At 33.8% G+C, this 20,126-nt stretch overlaps 3 protein-coding genes across 9 annotated transcripts; 2 read left to right on the forward strand and 1 right to left on the reverse strand.

Moving 5' to 3' along the window:
- The first annotated feature begins 2,872 nt into the window (after positions 1 to 2,872).
- On the forward strand, positions 2,873 to 6,566 carry LOC123892574 (ubiquitin-like domain-containing CTD phosphatase 1). 3 transcript variants are annotated; one of them, XM_045942386.1, is made up of 7 exons: positions 2,873 to 3,051; positions 3,616 to 3,882; positions 4,203 to 4,284; positions 4,383 to 4,449; positions 5,297 to 5,482; positions 5,597 to 5,657; positions 6,140 to 6,566. In XM_045942386.1, the coding sequence occupies exons 2-7, from the start codon at positions 3,630 to 3,632 to the stop codon at positions 6,301 to 6,303; spliced, it is 813 nt and encodes a 270-aa protein (XP_045798342.1). In that variant the 5' UTR covers positions 2,873 to 3,051; positions 3,616 to 3,629; the 3' UTR covers positions 6,304 to 6,566. The 3 variants fall into 3 exon arrangements, with proteins under 3 accessions (XP_045798342.1, XP_045798343.1, XP_045798341.1); XM_045942387.1 differs by having other exon boundaries at positions 2,885 to 2,952; XM_045942385.1 differs by lacking the exon at positions 2,873 to 3,051 and having other exon boundaries at positions 3,594 to 3,882.
- A 3,523-nt stretch (positions 6,567 to 10,089) lies between these two features.
- Positions 10,090 to 16,034, forward strand: LOC123889248 (protein LONGIFOLIA 1-like). 4 transcript variants are annotated; one of them, XM_045938501.1, is made up of 7 exons: positions 10,134 to 10,388; positions 10,584 to 10,831; positions 10,939 to 11,173; positions 12,355 to 12,407; positions 12,487 to 14,214; positions 14,299 to 14,452; positions 15,013 to 15,932. In XM_045938501.1, exons 3-7 carry the CDS (start codon positions 11,020 to 11,022, stop codon positions 15,630 to 15,632), a joined length of 2,709 nt encoding a protein of 902 aa, XP_045794457.1. In that variant the 5' UTR covers positions 10,134 to 10,388; positions 10,584 to 10,831; positions 10,939 to 11,019; the 3' UTR covers positions 15,633 to 15,932. The 4 variants fall into 4 exon arrangements, with proteins under 4 accessions (XP_045794456.1, XP_045794457.1, XP_045794458.1 ...); XM_045938500.1 differs by lacking the exon at positions 10,584 to 10,831 and having other exon boundaries at positions 10,090 to 10,388; positions 15,013 to 16,034; XM_045938502.1 differs by having other exon boundaries at positions 10,584 to 11,173; positions 15,013 to 15,978.
- A 1,398-nt stretch (positions 16,035 to 17,432) lies between these two features.
- LOC123889249 (transcription initiation factor TFIID subunit 8-like) lies at positions 17,433 to 19,365 on the reverse strand. 2 transcript variants are annotated; one of them, XM_045938505.1, is made up of 3 exons: positions 19,091 to 19,329; positions 18,885 to 18,895; positions 17,433 to 18,844 (listed from the first exon to the last, which is right to left on the reverse strand). In XM_045938505.1, the coding sequence occupies exon 3, from the start codon at positions 18,814 to 18,816 to the stop codon at positions 17,671 to 17,673; it is 1,146 nt and encodes a 381-aa protein (XP_045794461.1). In that variant the 5' UTR covers positions 18,817 to 18,844; positions 18,885 to 18,895; positions 19,091 to 19,329; the 3' UTR covers positions 17,433 to 17,670. The 2 variants fall into 2 exon arrangements, with proteins under 2 accessions (XP_045794461.1, XP_045794460.1); XM_045938504.1 differs by having other exon boundaries at positions 17,433 to 18,895; positions 19,091 to 19,365.
- Positions 19,366 to 20,126: the final 761 nt, after the last annotated feature.

The raw sequence follows: 20,126 nt of genomic DNA on the forward strand, positions 1-20,126 counted from the left end.
GCATCTTCCTGCGCCTCAATCCGATATTTGTAACTCCAGTTATGACCTGCGGACCGGAAGGGTGTCAAAGTGCTATTTATTCATAAATTAAGTGCGAAAATAAAATAGAGTTAGAAATAAACTTAAATATAAAAACACCTTAAAATAGTGAAAATAGTAAATTAAACCATAGGAATACACTAGTACAATAGTAGAAGAATGTGCATTAAAATGCACTGATCAGAACCTCAAAAGTTTACATACATCATACAATCAAAAACTGAGAATCGAAAGCTTAGCTAATGCCGAGACAAACCAAAGAACATTTTAGGCCTTCAACCACGAAAAGTAATGTAACTTAACCTTATCTAACAATCCATTTATTATTATATTTTCAATGAATGATTTTTCATCCAATCTCTTTTTATAGAAGTATATTAATTTTTTAATGCATCAATACTTTTTGATGAAATTAAATTTTCAATGATAAAAACATTTTCTTTAAAAAGCATATATGAATTTTGGTGAATACTTGGAATAGCCTAAATTTATATGAATTTTGGTCTATTGGTAATGGGAATCACGTTAGAGCTTGGGATGACAAGTGGTTGTATCAAGACAAGTCCATTCATGACTTGGTATCATGGTTCCAGAGGAATTGAATCATATGATGGTTAAGGATCTAATAGATGTTAATGGGGGGTGGAGGTTCGAATTGTTACTACCATGGTTGCCCAACAATCTCATTAACAAATTACATGCTATTATGCCTCCTTCTAATGACAGCAACGATGATAAGGTGGCTTGGAGTGGCACTTCAGATGGTGACTTTTCCATTGCTTCGGCCTATACACTTTTATGCCAGTTTAGTGACGAGGCGTGGGAAACGGATTGGCTTCGAATATGGATGCTGCGAGTTCCAGAACGGATCAAAACCTTTATTTGGCTAATTCGTCAAGATAGCCTTTTAACAAATTATTGGAAGAATAAAATGCACAACGGTGAGCCGTGGTGTAATCATCGTGTTGATGTGGTTGAGGACACTTTACATGTGTTGAGAGATTGTCCCCTGGCAAAGAGTGTTTGGTGCAATTTGTTAAATGGAGAGGATAGAGATTGGTTTTTTGAAGCTACTCTTGATGAGTGGATTGTGTTAAACATAAAGAAGCAGCTTGGATGGGACAAAAAATTGACTTGGGCTAGTGTTTGGGCTCCTAGTTGTCACTACCTATGGCTTTGGAGAGATAGGGAAGTGCATGGAGACAATAGATTGCGTCCCCTCCAGCCGTGGCATTTTATTTTGAGATGGGTGCTGCAGTATTTTGAAGCAGATGTTAGTGGTATTGTGATAGCAAATTGGCAAAAGATTGAAATAGCCATTGCTTGGCAATGTTTGGAGGAAGGCTGGTTAAGTTTGAACACGGATGGGGCTAGTAAAGGACACATAGTAGCTAGTTGTCGTGGCTTGCTTAGAAACTCGGATGGACATTGGCTTGGCGGTTTTTCAAGAAATTTGGGCCGGTGTAGTGCGTATATAGCGGAGCTTTGAGGAGTTCATGATGGCCTTTGCCTTGCTCGTGACAAAGGTGCCACAAAGCTAGTGGCGAATGTAGATTCAAGCGTATATAGCATGACTGGTGGGACTGTTGTGGGATGGCGTCTTATTCAGGAAATTCGTCGGTTGTTAACATTGGATTGAGAGATAAAGGTGTGTCATTCCTACCATGAAGCAAATGTATGCGCAGACGCGCTTGCTCATGGGGTGCAATCATGGCTTGGGGATTCGGTTGTATGAGCATTGTCCATCGTGACTGAGCTTGTTGTTATTAGCAGATGCTATGGGGATTTCTACCCTTAGAGGCATTGTTGTTTAGTTGCTTCTTTCTTTGGGCTTAGACCCCTTTTTTGTATAAAAAAAAGCATATAAATATTAAATCAATTTTTTATAAAAAAATATATTTTTTATGAAAATAAATAGATTTTTTCGCCAAAAAAAGAGTAATTTATTAGTTTTAAAAATATTTAAATATTGTGTTAAAAAATATTTAAACATTATAATCTAGTTTAATAATTTTTAGGAATGACAATCGCACCTAGCTATATGCATATCTAGTAGGTGGCTACAAAAAATAGGGTAAAAATTCACATTAGATATGTAACAAATGTGTGTAATTATCTACAAAAATGAGTGGGTATGGGTATGAATACAAGTATAATTTTTATTTATTTATAATTTTCATAAAGTCTCCATTAAAATCTTTAATTTTTTTTTTTTTTTTTATAAATTTTATCTTTAAAGAACTTTTTTTAAAGAACTTTTTTAATCTTTAAAGAACTTTGACATGGACTACCAACACCTTCTCTTTTCCATATTATTACTATTAATTAAACAAGCCAAGTATCTTGTTAAACAAAAAGAAGCCTGTCGACAGCAAACCTCATGATGAGGCAAGGAATTTCTTGGAAGCATCGTAAAGGATAGTAATTTCTTGGCCATAAAGAAAAAAAAGAAGACTTTAAATAGTCTTCTCATATTCCTGCATCTTCATCATGTTTCGTCACACAACTACGGCCAAGGTTAATTATTTCGCACAAATTAAAAAAAAAATATATATATTTACAATGATTTTAAAGTTAAACAAAAATAATAATTTGGAAGTTATATGAACAGTTCTAAATATTCCCGATCGTCTGATTATAAATACGTGGCAAAGATTAAATTTTATATTAAATTAATCATCAAATTAATTATATAAATCAGAACCGTCCGATGTATTTTTGCCGGTCACGACTACTACGTGTAACTGTGTGGATCAGTTAACAACCTATCCAAATCCCTCTATTTACCAAAAAAAAACATAAAAAGCAAGTTTTGATTTCCCCACTTTGTCCTTGGAAGTTGGAACATTACAAGTACTTTCCCTTTCTGTCATAAAAACAGTTCCAACTTCCCAAGTCATCGAAAACCCAAAGGTCAATACTTCAAATCTTTCATTCATATTTTCTCTTCTCTATTTATACGTATTCTTTGTGTTTAACTCATGAACTAGAAAAATCCAAAATCATCTTCAGGTATGTTATAGTATTCAAATTTCTCTAATTCTGATATCTTTTCTCTGTCTTTTTTAATAGTACTCATGTTGTTGATCTTGTTCTTATCATACACACACACACACACCTAGTTCAATTATTGTATTTATGATTCTAGTCAGGGACGGATCCAGAAATTGATGAGACAGGGGGCCGAAAAATTTAATATTAAATGTTAAATAAATAAAATCTGAATTCAGTAGCAAGATGATTAAGTAAAGTCTGACAATAAAATTTCCTTCAAAAAATTGATAGTATAATTTTAAAAGTAGTGTATTTCATTTTTATTTCCTTAATCATTGCTACTGACCTTAAATATGACTAAGAAAGGAGGGAGTATAATCCTTTTATTCAATATGACTACACATATATTATTAGTATTGTAAGGCAATGAACAAGAGGGAGGGAGGGGCCCAAGCCCCTGCTTGCCCCTGCCCAAGTCCGTCCCTGATTCTAGTACTTTGTTTTTGTTTACGTATTATGATTTTGTTACATTGATTTGAATATTACTACTATATGATATGATTATGATGTCCATGTTTATAGAAAAAGGAAGAACAATGGTTTTTGGTGTAGCAAAGGAAGAATATACTATTACCAAAGAAATAATGACAAAATTATCAGTTGCTAATGATAAAGAAGAAAAAGAGGAAAACAATTTGTGTATCTCTCCAATTGAAATATCATCATTTCGATGTTTGAATACGAAGAAGAAGAAGCTTCTTGTTATTGATTTGAATGGTCTACTTGCTGACATAGTTTTTCCACCTCCGAATCATGCTAAACCAGATGCATTTGTAGCGCGGAAAGCATGTGAGAAACCAATTTTATATTTTGTTATTTATTACATTTTTTACAAATTTTCAATTAATTAGGGAATTTATTTCGATACATTGTTGGTGTAAAAAGTTTTTCAATGAAGATCTGACACTTTGACCGGATACGATATTGACACTGATAGTAATTTGAGATAATGAGTTAAATGAATGTAATCACACGGGCCACTATCATGTCGGACACTGAACATGTCTTTAATTTGAAGTGTTGTTATTCTTTACACATTGACGGCATATGCACTAAATCGATGAATTAATCTGCTTTCTAATGATTTGGATTATGTTTTTATTTTTCAGTATTCACAAGGCCATTTTACCATGAGTTTCTGAACTTCTGCTTTGAGAGATTTGATGTGGCTGTGTGGTCTTCAAGATTGAAGTATTCTTAAACTTAAACTTTGTGTTCTATAAAAATTCATTCGATTTAACGTCTTTTCAATTTGTATTTGTATTTACTTAATTACTTGTTGCTTATAGGAAAAATGTGGACATTGTCATTGATTATATGATGGGAGACATGAAACAAAAGTTGATTTTCTGTTGGGTGAGTACTAACCACTACTGAGCACTCATTCATTTTACATGATTTCCAAAATGTTCCTCATTTTTCAACTAACTTGTGCTATAGAGAGTCTGTTTTGTTAGAAGAGGCAATCCTCACCCTACAAGCTGATTTTGTAGGGTTATGATTGCCTCTTACTTATAAATCATTGTCCAGGTCAACTCGCATCCGATGTTGGACTTCTTAACAGTATATTATATGTTTGATTAAAGTCTGAGATTTTGAGCAGCCATGTTTAGTTATGTCTGCATTAATTTTTATTAAGCTGTTTTAGTAGTAATGTTAATGTAATCTATTAGTGTTTTCAATGTTAGGGGTTGTCTAGGTTTTCAGTTGTAGATCTTTAGTTCCATATATTAGAGGTATCATGGTTTTAAATTGTGATTGTGGTTGAGGTTACACTCCGAACCTTTATGTCACGGCAGACTGTAAGAAACTGCGGCCGATGCAGCTGAAATTGCAGTTTTTGAGGCAGTTGCAGCGACCTCAAAATCTGTCTTATTTTGTCGGCAACTTTGTACTTAAAACCATGAGTTCTATATATGTTAATTTGATTGCCATTGTAGAGACCTCAAAATCTGTCTTTGTCCACAACTTTGGACTTAAAACCATGAGTTGTATACGCTACTTTGATTGTAAATTAATTTAAAAAGAAATTGCACTGGCCCGATACATTTGTAAATCACAAAATGCTGCAATCATTGCAGCCAGTAAACATCAGTTGTTAGATGCAATTCAGACGAAACATCGATTGTTAGATGCAATTCAATGTTTGCTGTGTAAAACATTGGTCAATATTCATCGATCTAATTTTACATATTCTATACAGGATCTGTCACATTGCACCGAAACAAGTTTCACAACTCTTGAAAACAGGCACAAACCACTTGTTTTTAAGGATTTGAGGAAAATTTGGGAGAAGTATGATCCTAATCTTCCTTGGGAGAAGGGATATTACAATGACTCAAACACATTGCTTTTGGATGACTCACCTTACAAGGCACTGCTAAATCCTGTAAATAAACTTACTCTTTCTCTATACTTAATTTTATTTATCATGTTTATTTTCAGTTATCATATATATGATATGTCCTAACTTAGGTTTAATGTTTTGATAAATTTGTTGCAGCCATGGAATTCAATATTTCCTCATACATACAGTTATGAAAATCAGAAAGACAATTCATTAGGTACAAAATGACTTTCATATTTCTAAAGTCAGAAGGTTTTGTTTGATTTTGTTCCTTTTCTATTGCTATTTTGTCTAAATATTGTTTTGTGTAGCTTTCTTTTAGCTTTTGGCTACAATCTCACATCATCATTTTCATAACTTCTTCTGAAGAGTTCTGCTTATGACATGTCCATAATATGTTTTACGCTTATTTTTATAACCTTTTCTGTATAGCATGTGAAAAAATGTATAGCTTATATGAAAAAAATTGACTTTGTTATATTTTTTTTATTGAACTAGCTTATACATAAGCAATTAATAAACCAAACATTGCCTATAGGTACCTTCTGTCTAAAATTGGCTTTTTGTGGGATCTGTACTTTGCTACATTATAACTTTGTAATCACAAAAAATGCATGAATTGATCATCTTTGAAGGATGCCCTTTTTTTCATACTATCCAGAACTTATGCATTATTAATAACAAAATGATTTTTATCAGCTTTGGGAGGCGATCTACGGCAATATCTGGATGGACTAGCTAATGCTGAAAGTATGATCAAGTATGTAGAAGAACATCCATTTGGTCAAGAACGCATCACCGAAAGAAATCGATTCTGGAACTTCTACCTCAATGTTATCAATAGTCTTTCTTTGTCAACATGAAGAGTGAAAAATATTGGTTTCCTTCAATTGGAATATTGTGATGAATTTAGTTAGTCTGTTAGGCTAAACTGCTGTATTAGAACTGTGTATTATTGCATGGTTACATATTAAGTGCCCTTTTTTGTGTATGGATTTTAATTATGGTTTTTCCTTTTTTGGAGTAAATGTACAAGGGATGAAGAATTTTGATAACAAATCTTGTTGGTTTGAACTTTGAAGAACTTTTTTGTATAAATGAATTTAATAGATTTGTTTTGTGATTATATGTTTATATATATGTTCCAAATTAACTGTTAGCTAAATTTGGTGTTATGCAACATAAGATTGGCAAAATAAGTTTCTTTATTGATGAAATTGGCCAGAAAAATTTATGTTGCACCGACACTTCACATCAAAGGTGTATTTGGTGTCTAACACGTGAATATTGATGCCGGCACAATACTAAATTATTATTATTAGTATCTACGCGTGAGTTCCTTTACGGTATCTGTTTCACTGTTCTATAACAAAATATTGATAGCAACCTTTGAGAAGGCTTGAAAGTAACTTTTGAGGAGGCATGGAATTTCCAATTTAATGCTGATTAGTTTATTTCAAATTGAAGACTAGTATTTCATTTTCTTTTTGGTTCTCTAATCAATGAGAACATTAGATGGATTGAAAGAAAAGTTTTCTTAAACTTATGTCAGATTAGTCAGTACTCGCATCATCAATTTTGAAACTAAAGAAATAGTAATGATGTGAAGCTTTAAATGAATCCAACATCTTGTTTTTGACTATACACAATTAAGGGACAATGATGCAATTGCAACCCAGTCTCTCTTCTATAACACGAAGGGAACGGGTACCACAACACTCTTGATCCAAGTAAAAGGATATCCTTCAAGGCGAATATACAACAAATGACAAGGATGAATTCCTACTCAAACCCTAATAACACTCGAATTCTTATAATTCTTATAATGTTTTAGAGAAAAATAAATATTTGGCTTATGCCACCTGGCAAGGTTGCGAAAATTAGGAATTGCATTAGCCATTAGGCTGCCCAATCGACAATTTTAGCTGAGAATAATCATTGGTCCTGACAGTTCCGGTGACAGCTTATAATATTTGTAAATTTTCGGTTTAAAAAGCTTGATCGATCATACAACCGTGCATGAGGCACATTATGAAGCTATACCCGGCCGTATTATAAGGTATATTATATATTGCACACGTATTTCATTTATTTTGTTAATTAGATGCATGTGAAAAGGAGATTTTTTTGGTTATACTCTAATCTCACATTATTCTTTACATGTGATTTTTTTTGACCGAATCTTTATTTGATATTCATCTATATCTATATTATATTAATCAAGATACAAAAACAAAGAGCAATTATATTTGCCTCTTCAACCACTTTATAGAAGAGCTAGCTCCATATATGGAAAATTAATAATTATAATGTTGATAAACATTTAGGTTTAGAGTGTGTGTATATATATATAATTATAAGGATTGAGGAGCAAGATATTGGAATATCAGGATTATTGAGGACCACACTTGTGAAATGTATCAACCAAAAAGAACATAACCAACAATACAGATGTGGTATGGTGAACAAGTCATACTCTTTCTAGGTTGGTAACATACATTAGAGCTATTGATATTCCATTTCCTATAGTAACTATTCAATTCCCTTTTTCACAAGTTCTATAATTTCATCATTTAAGAGAATTCAATAGTTTGTATTTATGATACTGCTCTGCAAATACAATCCCCCAACAAAATTCTAGGTAAAATGTACCATTCATCTAATAAATACTTCACTATCAAAACAATATAAGCCTATTAGTTCCACGTTGGGTGAAATATAATTTTTAAAAAAATGTTTATAAGTAAGAGATATATAGGTCGTGTTACAAGTCAATTTTATAGTGTTGAGTTAGATAACTAAAATTTTAATATGGTATTAATGCTGATATTTTAAGATTTGTTGAGTCATCCATTTGGTAAGATTCATTGGACCGTCCAATATCAGACTGCTCAGATCATGACTCTCTAGATGTCCTATCTTGGACTTGAGAGGATGTTTGACGAGTCTCACATTTGATGTGTGTTTATAAGTGAGATTCATCACTCAAAAGATTCGTTAAACCAACTTTTGATTCACTTAGATGACTCTTCAAATATCTAGCCTTAATTAACTATGAGGGAAAGTAGGGTTGGAACACTGAGCCTTGCATATTACATGTAATGTCCCTACCAACCGAATTATGCTCACGAAGATGACTTAAGTTAAACTTTAAGTGTTTACCGTGGTGATTGCAGTACATATTGCAAACTTTGATATTGCAGCATGTGACAAATACAATCACAATTGAGTAAAAAAAACTTCACAATTGAGTGTGCAACATTGAAAAACCTCTGAAACCTTTATACGGCGCTCGCAATTGCGGTTGTATATCTCAATTTAGATCTTGTTGTGGCATTCGGGAAAGCTCGAAAAAAATAACGGGTCAAATGTTCTAGAACCATAAGAGATGTAGACGTCACATCTCCACCCAAAATATTAAAGACATTAGATTAATGAATCACATTTCTTATAAATTCAACAATATTCTTATCATTCATAATCAACGTGGAACTTAACTTATCACTTAAAACTCAACAGATCTATGATCAGTTCCAAGAATGGAAGAAAAAGCTAAGAACCCATCAAAAGATCAATTCGGAGAAAGTGGGATATGCATAAGAATATTTGAACAAGTGCTTTTGATCCTGCAGCTTTAAACTGAAGATCCTCTATCCACTTTTTGTCATTCAATATTCTTTTCCATTGAAGAATGAGTATACAAATCCACTTCTTATCTGACAAACTCCACATGTTAAAGGAGAGAGAGGTTTGAAGCAACTGACCCACCCCACGTTATTTTGTTCACATGGAAGTGGTAGGAAGGAAATGACCATATAGATAGTATATCTGACCCACATATTCATATATACAACTTCCTCTTAACCTTCTTTCTCTTGTTTCTTTATTAAGATTTTGATTCTTTTGACCCTTTCTATCTCTCTCTCCTCCTATGTGTCCATGGAATGGAAATTCTCATCATGTGTCATTATTGATGCGTTAGATGAAGATCAGACGACTCATACTCATATACTAGTTAGATGGAGAATTAAACCATTTAACTTAGTAATATTATTTATAGATTTAAATCTTTGATATTAAAACATGGATTCACGAGTCGTTTAATCTTTATGTAATACTTCATATTTTGTTGATTGATGGAATACATTTGAGTGCAAAAATTGAAATACTCAATTTTTGGGAAGTAAAGCGATCTAACAGTTGAAGTGGGTCATCTGATCTTAATCGAAAAAATAAGATGTATTGATTTTAATTTGCTTGCATTTTAACTTTGTATAATGATGAGACTAAAACACATAGTTGTAAACTGAATTATCTGATCTTGACTCAAATGCCGATATTCCAAAGGGTGATGACTTGATTAAAAAGAATATATTTCTAACAAATTATTATCACCTCAAATAATTTGATCACATATTTTGGAATTAATTGAATTTCCTAACGTCATCAATCCACACATTCACAGTCAACAAATCAGTGGTCATTCGAGATTAAAGATCCAGATTTCAATACAACTTTATCCCATATTTTAATATTCCAAATCTGAATTGTCTAATTTTGATCGAACGGTATCCCGATTCTAAGCATCTTTATCTCTCTCCCATATTTTAATACAGAAATATATTCCAAATTCCAAGCATCTTTATCTCTCTCCCTTACGTAATGTAATTAAAAGGTAGTCACTACTTATATTCTAAGCAACCTATTTTTTGACAATATTCATATATATATTTTATAGTACACCACAATTCTTTCCTAACACAAAACAACACTACACACACTCTGGCTTCTGGCCTCTGCATCTTCTTGAGATAACCAAAAAAACAGTAAAACTAAAGTATTCCTCTGTTGTTCTGTATCCAAATTCAGACAGAGAAACCAAAAACATCTCTTCTTGGGTCTCTCAAATGAATCTCTCTTCAGTTTATGCATTGTTAGTCAACAAAAGGTAAATACTAAATGTCAGTGTTAACAGCATTTTGGAATTGCTTTGTTTCTACTTCTAATTTGTTTGTTCCTACTGTTTCTCTTCACTTCTATCCATTCTCTTTCTTCTCTATTTCATTCCATCATCCAATGACATTTTCTTCATGGTTTTAAATTACGGTTACGATGTAAATCTTTATATTATTGTAACATGCAGCTGATGCGGCATAAATTGTAGTTGTGATTCCGTTGCAGAGACCTCCAATATTGTAGTTGTGGACCGCGATTTAAAACTTGATTCTCTTCTACTCACATGCATACACATGTAAATTGTAGTCAATTTTTTTTACCTCTGATGATTTTAAATTGCCGTCTGCAACTGCAACTGTGGTTGAAATACAAATGATTTCGAAGTTTCTGCATTAGTATGACAATTGCAACATTTCTTCAAAGGAAGAGGGCTCAGTAATCCAAACCCTATAGCTATATTTCAACTTATGATTTTTAAGTTAAATTCTTTGACTTCCATTGAATCCAAAAAACCAATGATTTTTTTCTTACATATTCAACAGGGGAATGATTGTGTGTAGTTAACAAAAAAAGAAGAAAAAGGCTTGTGACATTGCAGAATTGAAGTTTGAAGGAAAATAAATATGTCTGGAAAGGGTTTGAAATCTATGAAAGATGAAAAGCAAGATTTGCAGAAGCAGATTGGGTGTATCACTGGATTTTTTCAGCTCTTTGATCGCCACCGTTTCATCACAGGTCAACAATCTAGCAGATACATTCAAAATGCATCTTCTTCAGGTATGTAATTATTCAGATTCTTCATATTTTTATATATATATATATATATATATATATATATATATATATATATATATATATATATGAAATATTGTTACAGAAACACACGATATTTGGTAATCAAGTTTGATCAATTGTGTCTTTGTCTCTGACTGCATAAGCATGATTAAGAAATTTATTTGACAAGGGTATTAAATTGAAAACTGTTAGATGAAAGTACACAATTTTTTAGATATTTGTCTTGTATTTTTGGCTGGAGGAAACAACAGATTTTCATATGAGGAGAAATTTCTTAGATATTTCTCATATATTGGGACTAAGCATAAACGTTAGAAATTTTGTCCATACACCCCCAATACCTTTTATAAAAACAAAAAAACTGTTTTCTTATACTCTACAGTACTAGTCAATCAGTTACAGTTGATCTACTATAAGAATTTCTTAATTTTAGCTTTTGATCCAAAAGTTAAATCAGAAAAATATTATATAAAAATTACTTAGTAGTACAAATTTGGTTTTTTTCAAAAAATACATTATATGTTGAGGAACAGTTTTTTGCTGGCTAATGAAGTTTTACTAATTTAAGAGATTAGTCTTTGTGCATAGAAATCTTTGTTTCAATATAGTTTGTAAGAGATAATGCCGAGATTGTTAATCTGAACATTTTCTGTAGTTATCCAAGTTTGAACCCAAAATTTTTTCTTTGTGTGTGTGTGCGTTTTCACGTGATGTTTGTCACTACGTTTACATAATGAGAAAAAATGTTTTATACCAAAAAAAAGTTATGATCAATTTGGCTTGCAAATATCAACAGGAAGTTTCCTGAGTAGATTCTACAATCTGTACAACCAGTTCCAAGATACAAGTTGACTTATTTCATTTTTGAAGTCAACTGTTCAATTGATCTTGATCCTCGAGATATGGAGCACAGAAATTTATAAGATGATTTTTTATTACACGTTCAAATAAATAATCTTCTCCTTTGGACATTTTTCTGATTTTAGTAAAATAAAAATTCAGCTTTTTGTTGTGACACATTGCACTATTTTAGAGTTAGAGAATAACACATTTTATTTCCCTCATTTAAAAAGAATAATTAGAAAGTTGAAGTTAAAATTTTGAGATAAAAAATTCACATATATTACTTCTATGTTCTAACTCAAAAGTTTCTTCATTCTCAGGTGTAACCAACAATTGTACCAAAGAGCTTAATAGTACAATACAGAAACCAAAGGTAAGATAAGGAAACTATAGTTTTACTCTTTGGAGAATTTCAGCAAAAATCATTTAAAAACATGTGACTATGAATGCAGGCAAAGAATCAAAATAATGCAAAAGAGAAGCAACAATTTTCGACAGAGTCGTCTATAACTTCTGTCTCTTCATCTTGTTCATCTAGCTTGTCATCCATTGAGTTCAATGCAATAATTAAGACAAAATCACCATCAACCAAACCAATCCAAATTCCAAAAAAACCACATTCAAGACAACAATCACTTGATTTCTGTGATATTGTCAAAGATTCAATGCATAGAGAAGCTAAGGGATTATATGTGAATACATTAACCAAAGAAGAAAAAAATGGTCAAGCTTATGCATTGAATCGACACATAGACTCTCCAAGGCCTATGCTATCTCAAAACTTTGTCAATGCAAGAGTTACGGCTTCAAATGAACCATTACATACTCTTTCAAGGTCGAAAAAATCACATTGGGACTCGCCACGACTCTCTTATGATGCATTGAAATCCACCACAAGGAATAAGGAACTTCCTAGGTTTTCCTTGGACAGCAAGCAAGGATCCATTAGAGGGATCGAAGGAGGAAACAAGGCTCGCAATCTGTTGAATGGTGCACAAAGAGGGTATGAGAGGAACTCGAGCGCAATGCTTAATAAACTGCAAGAACCAGAAACATCAAGAAGATCAACGAGTGTTGTAGCTAAGTTGATGGGACTAGAAGTTCTCCCGGACTCAACACAAACTTGTCAGACTTCTATCTGCTCCGTCGATAAAAAGGAGCTCATGGAAAGAACTAGCATAAGTGGTGAATCCAAGAAACACCAAAGTTCAGTGTCCCCAAGAAATAGAAGGGGTGATGATTCAATCACAAATGTGAAACCTTGTTCGCAATTTGCACTAGAACCAACTACTCCTTGGAGGCAACCTGATGCAGGCCAAAGTTCTTTGTTACAAGATTCTTCAAAGGGAAGTGATTCTGATATAAAAGCATCAAAGCCTTCCCTTTCTGTATATGGCGAAATTGAGCAAAGGCTGACGGAACTCGAGTTCAAAAAGTCCGGAAAGGATCTCAGAGCACTTAAACATATCCTTGAAGCAATGCAGAGATTTACTGATTCATCATCTGACACTAGGAATAATAATACTAGTGTATGTGAAAATTCAAAAGTTCAAAGTCCAAGAATCCAACAAAAGGACTCTCGCTCGGAAACTACCACAGTTGAGCTGTCAAACTCGATCAAGGGTAGCAAATCACCAATTGTCATCGTGAAACCAACAAAAGTAACTAGAAAAGCCAATAATCCCGCTTCTACAGAATTGTCAATTAATGATAAATCTTGTATCAGCAAATGTTCTTCAACAAATGGAAGATTGGTTGATAAACAAAAAGTTAAAGGTATTGTTTCCACAACAAAAAATACCAAGGACCCTTTTGGTCAAAATGTTCCTTCCAAATTGATGCAATCATCAAAATCTTTCCAAGAAAGCAATCAAAAAAACACCATCAACTCTGGCAGCATAACAGAAACTGAGAGTCCAAGACTACAGAAGAAGTTTGGATTTGAGAGGCGTTCTCCGCCAACTAGTCCATCATCAGATTCCACCATTAACAGAAGACAGTATAATAGACAGCAGAAATTCTCTATTTTGCAGGACGGAGATGAACATTTTAGTGACATGAGGAACTTTAAGCACCGTGTTAATGTCATTTTTGAAAATTTTGATAGTAACAGAAGCTTGGACGCTCGAAGTGACATAGAAGTCATTCGAATCGATCAATCGGCAAATATCAATCAAAATGTAAGAATTTTGCCCTTGCATAGTTAGTTAGATTTTTAGATCAAAACCAATTAGTTAAACATTCTTTTTTTGTTGGTCGATCAGAATGCATTTGAAGAGGTGAGTCAGGAAAGCTCTGAAGCTGATAAAATTGTCACTGCTGAACAGCCAAGTCCTGTATCTGTTCTAGATGCTGCATTCTATAAGGAAGATCCACCATCTCCGGTGAAAAAGCAATCGAGCGTTTCAAAATATTTAGGTAAGCAACTTAGATTGAATTCTGAACAATCTGAATCATGGTTAGTATTATCTTATGATACGTTACAAAGTTAAACTCAATCAATATGAATCCTTAGTTTGAATGTATTGTAGACACAAATCTCATCTTGGATTTCAATTTATTATGATAAATTATGATTATGAATAATCCTGATTCATGCTGATGAATCACTACCTAAACATAGTGTAGCCAACCACAGCGGCCATGGATACAGTATTGTCACGAATCAGTATTGTGTATTATAGCAGATATTGCAGCATTTTTTTTTTATACAATAGCAGATATTGCAGCTTAAAATGACGGATTATTAGCTTTCTGCAATCAATAACACCGCAACTTTGTATAGTCAAAAACTTTTCTTTTGTCATCTAATTTACGATATGAAACTTGATTTCATAACCCTGATCTGAAATTATTGATCAAATCATCAAATAAATCACTAAGGCGTAAGGCCAATATACGACTTATAACTTTAAAAAAAGCATCATTGAAAGGATTACAAATTAACATATTTATTCTCTTTAAATCTTCTGCTATAGGTGAAGCTCTAAGCACTGATGATAGTGAGGAGAACACAGTGGCTCAAATTCTGCAAGAAATTGACCAGATTGATGAGGAACTCATCGATTTTGATAACATCAAGAATCCTGATCATAAGTATATATCAGAAATACTCATAGCATCAGGTCTAGTCAGTGACCGAAACTCTAACCAGATACTTCATTCACATGGCCACTTGATTAATCCAAAGTTATTCTTTGCACTTGAACAAGTAAAGACAAATAAGGTGCATTTCAATATCAAAGATGACGCCGAGAAAATTCACAGGGCTTTTAGTTCTGAGAAAATGCAAAGAAAACTCATATTTGATGTTGTTACTGACATGTTAGTTAACAAATTGATATATCAGACTTCTTCTAGAAAGCTAAAAGGGAAGCGGCTTTTCGAAGAGTTATGTACAGAAATAGACGAGTTACAACCTCCAAATATGAACGACAGCAATGTTCATGAGGATGAGAATTTGACAAGTCTATTGTGCAGAGATTTGAAAAATAACAACACAATTTGGACTAATTGTGGCAGTGAGAAACCGAATATCGTGTTGGATATCGAACGGTCAATCTTTAAAGATTTGATAACTGAAGTTTGTGACAGATGAAGTAGAAAACTCTTTTGGTGGTAATTGCAGGCAAATGCTGTTTCTTAAGTAGGAAATTTAGTTAATGAGTTTTAGGGTGGAAAAAAATAATCAGTACTTGATATTTCAGATTCTTTTTTTAATGTACCTATAGATATAGTTTGAAAGGGGTAATAATCTGCTTAATTGACAGTTTCACCTTTGTTTTTCTTCATGTATTTATAGTTTATATGCTCATAAATACATGCAGAAATACAGATAAATGTATATCAGTATTGATGATTTTCACATGGTTAATGAAATATTGCAATGACTTTAACATATTACATGAATGTAACACATTAATATTATTATTGTTATTATTTTTCAATTCTTTTTTTAAGGCATTGAGTATAATCGCAGTCGCACCAATGCTATTTTACTGATTTTTCCTTGTAGTTGACACCAATGCTAAATTGGATGTATTTACTATCACAGTTCGATTATGTTTGTAACTGAGTTGAGATGGCCAAACTCATGTGTAACCATAGTTTGCCGTGAATTTGGTAAGTTACAAACCGGAGTGGATAGCTTGACAAACATCCTACCTGTGAATCTCAATTTTTCCCAACACAGACATAAACAAACAATTGCTCAAATGAGTGTCATCAAGCAGTGCTTACATGCCTCGGTCAGAGGAGTACAAAATATGCATTTCATCTCAATTACAATGAACGACTTTCTTAAAGCATGAGTACCTTACTAAATGAATGCAAATGATTTATCAGGACTGTTGGAAAACAGCAAATTGCAAAAGCAAAAGAGTGAGGGGCATAAACAGAACTTCCGAGTCATACAGGGAAGAAATTCATAGCTAGATATTGATTGATGATATGGATGCCTGAAATAGTTGACGACCTCAATATCAGTATCTATAGATAGCTATTAAGATCCGAGATTCATAAGCTGAAGCAGCAATAAGTTAGATTAAAGAGGTATGCACTCAAGCGGTCAAGCCACACATGAATACACACAAATCTCATCATCCATCAAACACTCATCTGCACATTATTAAAACGGACCATCACATACATACACAGCTTTTTCTCATATTTGAAAACCAATCAGCTACACACAAGCCAACCAATTCCGCCCAAAATCTCTTTACTTTCAGATTTTCTTTTTCAAACATTTGCAGCATTGCCCCATCCCCCATTCCTTCTCAATCTTACAAATTTGTGGTAGACAGAGAGAATGAGGGAGAGGGACGTAGCAGTGGTGCGGACTATGCAAAGGAACGGATCTAGAAAAAGATACTGGATCCAATCCAACCTGGACACCCTCTACAGTCCACCTCATCAAGCATCATCCAATCCCACACTTCAGTGGCCAAAATCCAACCTGTATCCCTGTTTTATTTTTTTAAACTAGTGTATCTCTCTTTGGATGAAAAACGGTTCGAATTCCTAGTAAAAAACATGTGAAACTGGGTCGAAATATGCAAAAATGGATCGAAAATGTGTGAAACCAGCACGAGCAAGCACTGTTCCCACGATTACACAATCTTCTTCCGTGTGTTCACCGCTCCGGCCTATCCAACGACTTTCGTACCGCTCCAACATGGCGGAGGGGGAAAACACGTGAGATTGTAAGATCTCATGATCTAGCTCACACTCTTAACAACCATGGTTTAGAGGCCATAATTCACATGATCAAGCAATCCTAAGTCCTATGCAGCATGCAACTTTAATGGCAATGCCTCTCATCACACTACATTATCTATAATTAAGTAAAATAAAAATTTATATTCTAAATATGGAAAGATCTTAGAGTGCCAACAAATTTCAATTAAAAGAATCATAAATTGATCTACCAAGCAATTGACATACACAAAGAATCATACATTGATCTACCAAACAATTGACATACATGATACACATACCTGAAAGATTGTTAAACTAGTAACATCCATCCTATAATGCCCATATAAGCAGACAGTTAGCTAGATTTCAATATCCCAGAAACAATTATCATGATATTCTCATGATCAAGTATACAGATTCTAATAAAGCAATCTATATTACAACTGAACAAGCTGATCTGGGTTTTCCAAAGATTCTCTCAAAATTTTCTCAGCCCTTCTTTTCCTGTCATCCTTCTCATCTTCCATCGCAAACCACGGCAAAGTCTTATTATGCTCCTCGTTTTGCGGAATCAAACCAATGGACCTTGCTAAGAATTTATTCTTAGTCCCTACCTTAAATCGTACAGTAGGTTTCTCTTTCACAGGAAATTTGGTCTGATCTTCCCTGGAATCACTGCATGTGCTTTTTATCGCTTCAATTGCCGGAGCAAACGTCTCCAATACTGAAATGGGTTCATTTTCAACAAAATTTTCTAAAATGGGAATATCAGAAGCTACAGTATTATTAAAGAATTTAGCTGGTGGGGCAATGGAAGCAACTTCCTTATCCTCAAATTTCAAAGGTGCAGCAAGGAAAGGGTTACTTTCTGCTGCTACTGTATTTGCCTTAGGAACTGCAGGGTCATTCATGGCGGTGTTTCCAAACATACTAGAGACAATCTGCTGCTGTGAATTCAATAGAGGCCGATCCCCATTGCTATTATCATTTTCAACTTTGGTAGCATGAGGTTCTGTCCCTCTTCCATTGACTGTAGCTGACTGTGAAAACGTTTCTGGATCAGGGAATGCAGGCAACCACGCCGGAATATGATCATCGGGAGGCTCTTCTCCTTTTTGCAAGAAACTCGGAGGCAACACCCGTTCTTTCACAACTGGAAACGGAGGAATGGGGTGTGCAAACATAACAGGTTCAACCTCATTAACAAACTGACTAATTTCACGAACAACACCCGAATCTTCAAGCCAGTGATCAATATCCGAAGCACCCGTAAACCCCTGCGCATATCCCATATCTTCTAACCCTTGAATGACGTCAAAAATATTGCATTCAGCTCTACCAGCAAGATTAGCATAAGAATTCGCAGATTTCCCAATGCTCATAATATACCGAGCAGTAACATCAGACATTGTCTCAAGCGCTGACTGTTGAAATCCCTGAAAACCTTTACTTTCGCATACTTGAGCTACCGCAATCTTCGCAATGGCTTGTGCAAATTCATCACCACCACTTACTTTCTTCCTTCTACATGTGGGACCAGCCTGTTCAATCTGTTTTCCAGTCTTCCCATTGCCATTGCTCATATTCAGCAAAACATTCCTCAAATCACTATAATTCTTGATTCCCAAAATTCATCAATAACAAATCTCAACAATGTCGCTTCTGATAAAAATTCCAATAAAAATATAAACTTCAGATTACGCATAACACGAGATCAATGCAAAGATCGCAACTTTAACGATTAGAACCAACATTTCAATTAAGGAAAAAAACCCTAGCTCATTAAAAATCAAAGATTCGGAAGAAAGATTCAAAATTGTAAATTGAAAAGAAAAAGGGAGAAAGAAAAAAGCTTACCGATGATTGATTAGATCCAAGGGCATAAAGAATCGATTGGGAATTTGGGAGATGGTGAGAGGGAGTGCAAGATCGAGTGAAGAAATTGGGAAATTTAGGGTTCGAATTGGGTTTTGGCTTAAACCCTTGGAAACCCTTTGTCGTCGATTGGAAGATTGAATTCAAAGTTCAGAGAGAAAGTGAGAAGTGTTGAAATTTTGAAGAGGACCCGATGCGATTTTGAGATTTGAACCCTCTTAATATAGTACAATAAATACATCATATTTTTACCTCAAAAAATATTTTTACCAAAAAATATAACAAAAATATACTCCATTAGAAAGTGAGGAGTTAGGATCCTCTCCATTTCCAATTATTTCCATTTCCTCCATTATTATATAGTTTTGGAAATATAAATGTAAAAGTGTGACATTAAGTGGGTCCAAATATCATTTATACACCCAAAAACATTTAAAAACTTTGGTAATGGAAGAAATGGAAACAATAGAAAATGGAGAGGATCCCAACTCGAAAGTGAGGAGTATATACTTTTGACAAATAAAAAAAAGTGGGTTAAATATGGGATTTTCTGGCTTCATTAGAGAGTCTCTTGAAATTTTACTTGTAGAGTTACATGCCATCTTCCGATGTCTCATTTTGGCCAAACAGTTAGCTATTGATGAGCTAGTTTGCTAGTCAGATTCCTTACTCTGCATTAACCTTATCCAAGGTCTCATAGTCAAGTATCATATTTATATTGTGTTGATTCAAGATATTAAGGTGTTAATTTCTCAAAGCAATGTTACCCTTTGTCACACTCTTAGAGAGGAAAACCAATGCGTTGATTTCTTAGCCAAGCTCGGAGCCTCTTCGAATGCAGATTTCTTAATTCATGCCTCACCGTCGGACGGCATTCTTGACCTTCTCGGGAGCGACTCGACTGGAACCTTCTTCCTGAGAGATTAATTTATTGTTTTTATGTTCTTGTTGTTTTTCTTCTTTTTTTTTATTAGCCTTGTAACAAAAAAAAGTGGGTTAAATATGTTTTTCATCCCTA

This window comes from Trifolium pratense, linkage group LG6 (assembly GCF_020283565.1).
Source record: "Trifolium pratense cultivar HEN17-A07 linkage group LG6, ARS_RC_1.1, whole genome shotgun sequence".
NCBI classification, from domain to species: domain Eukaryota; kingdom Viridiplantae; phylum Streptophyta; class Magnoliopsida; order Fabales; family Fabaceae; genus Trifolium; species Trifolium pratense.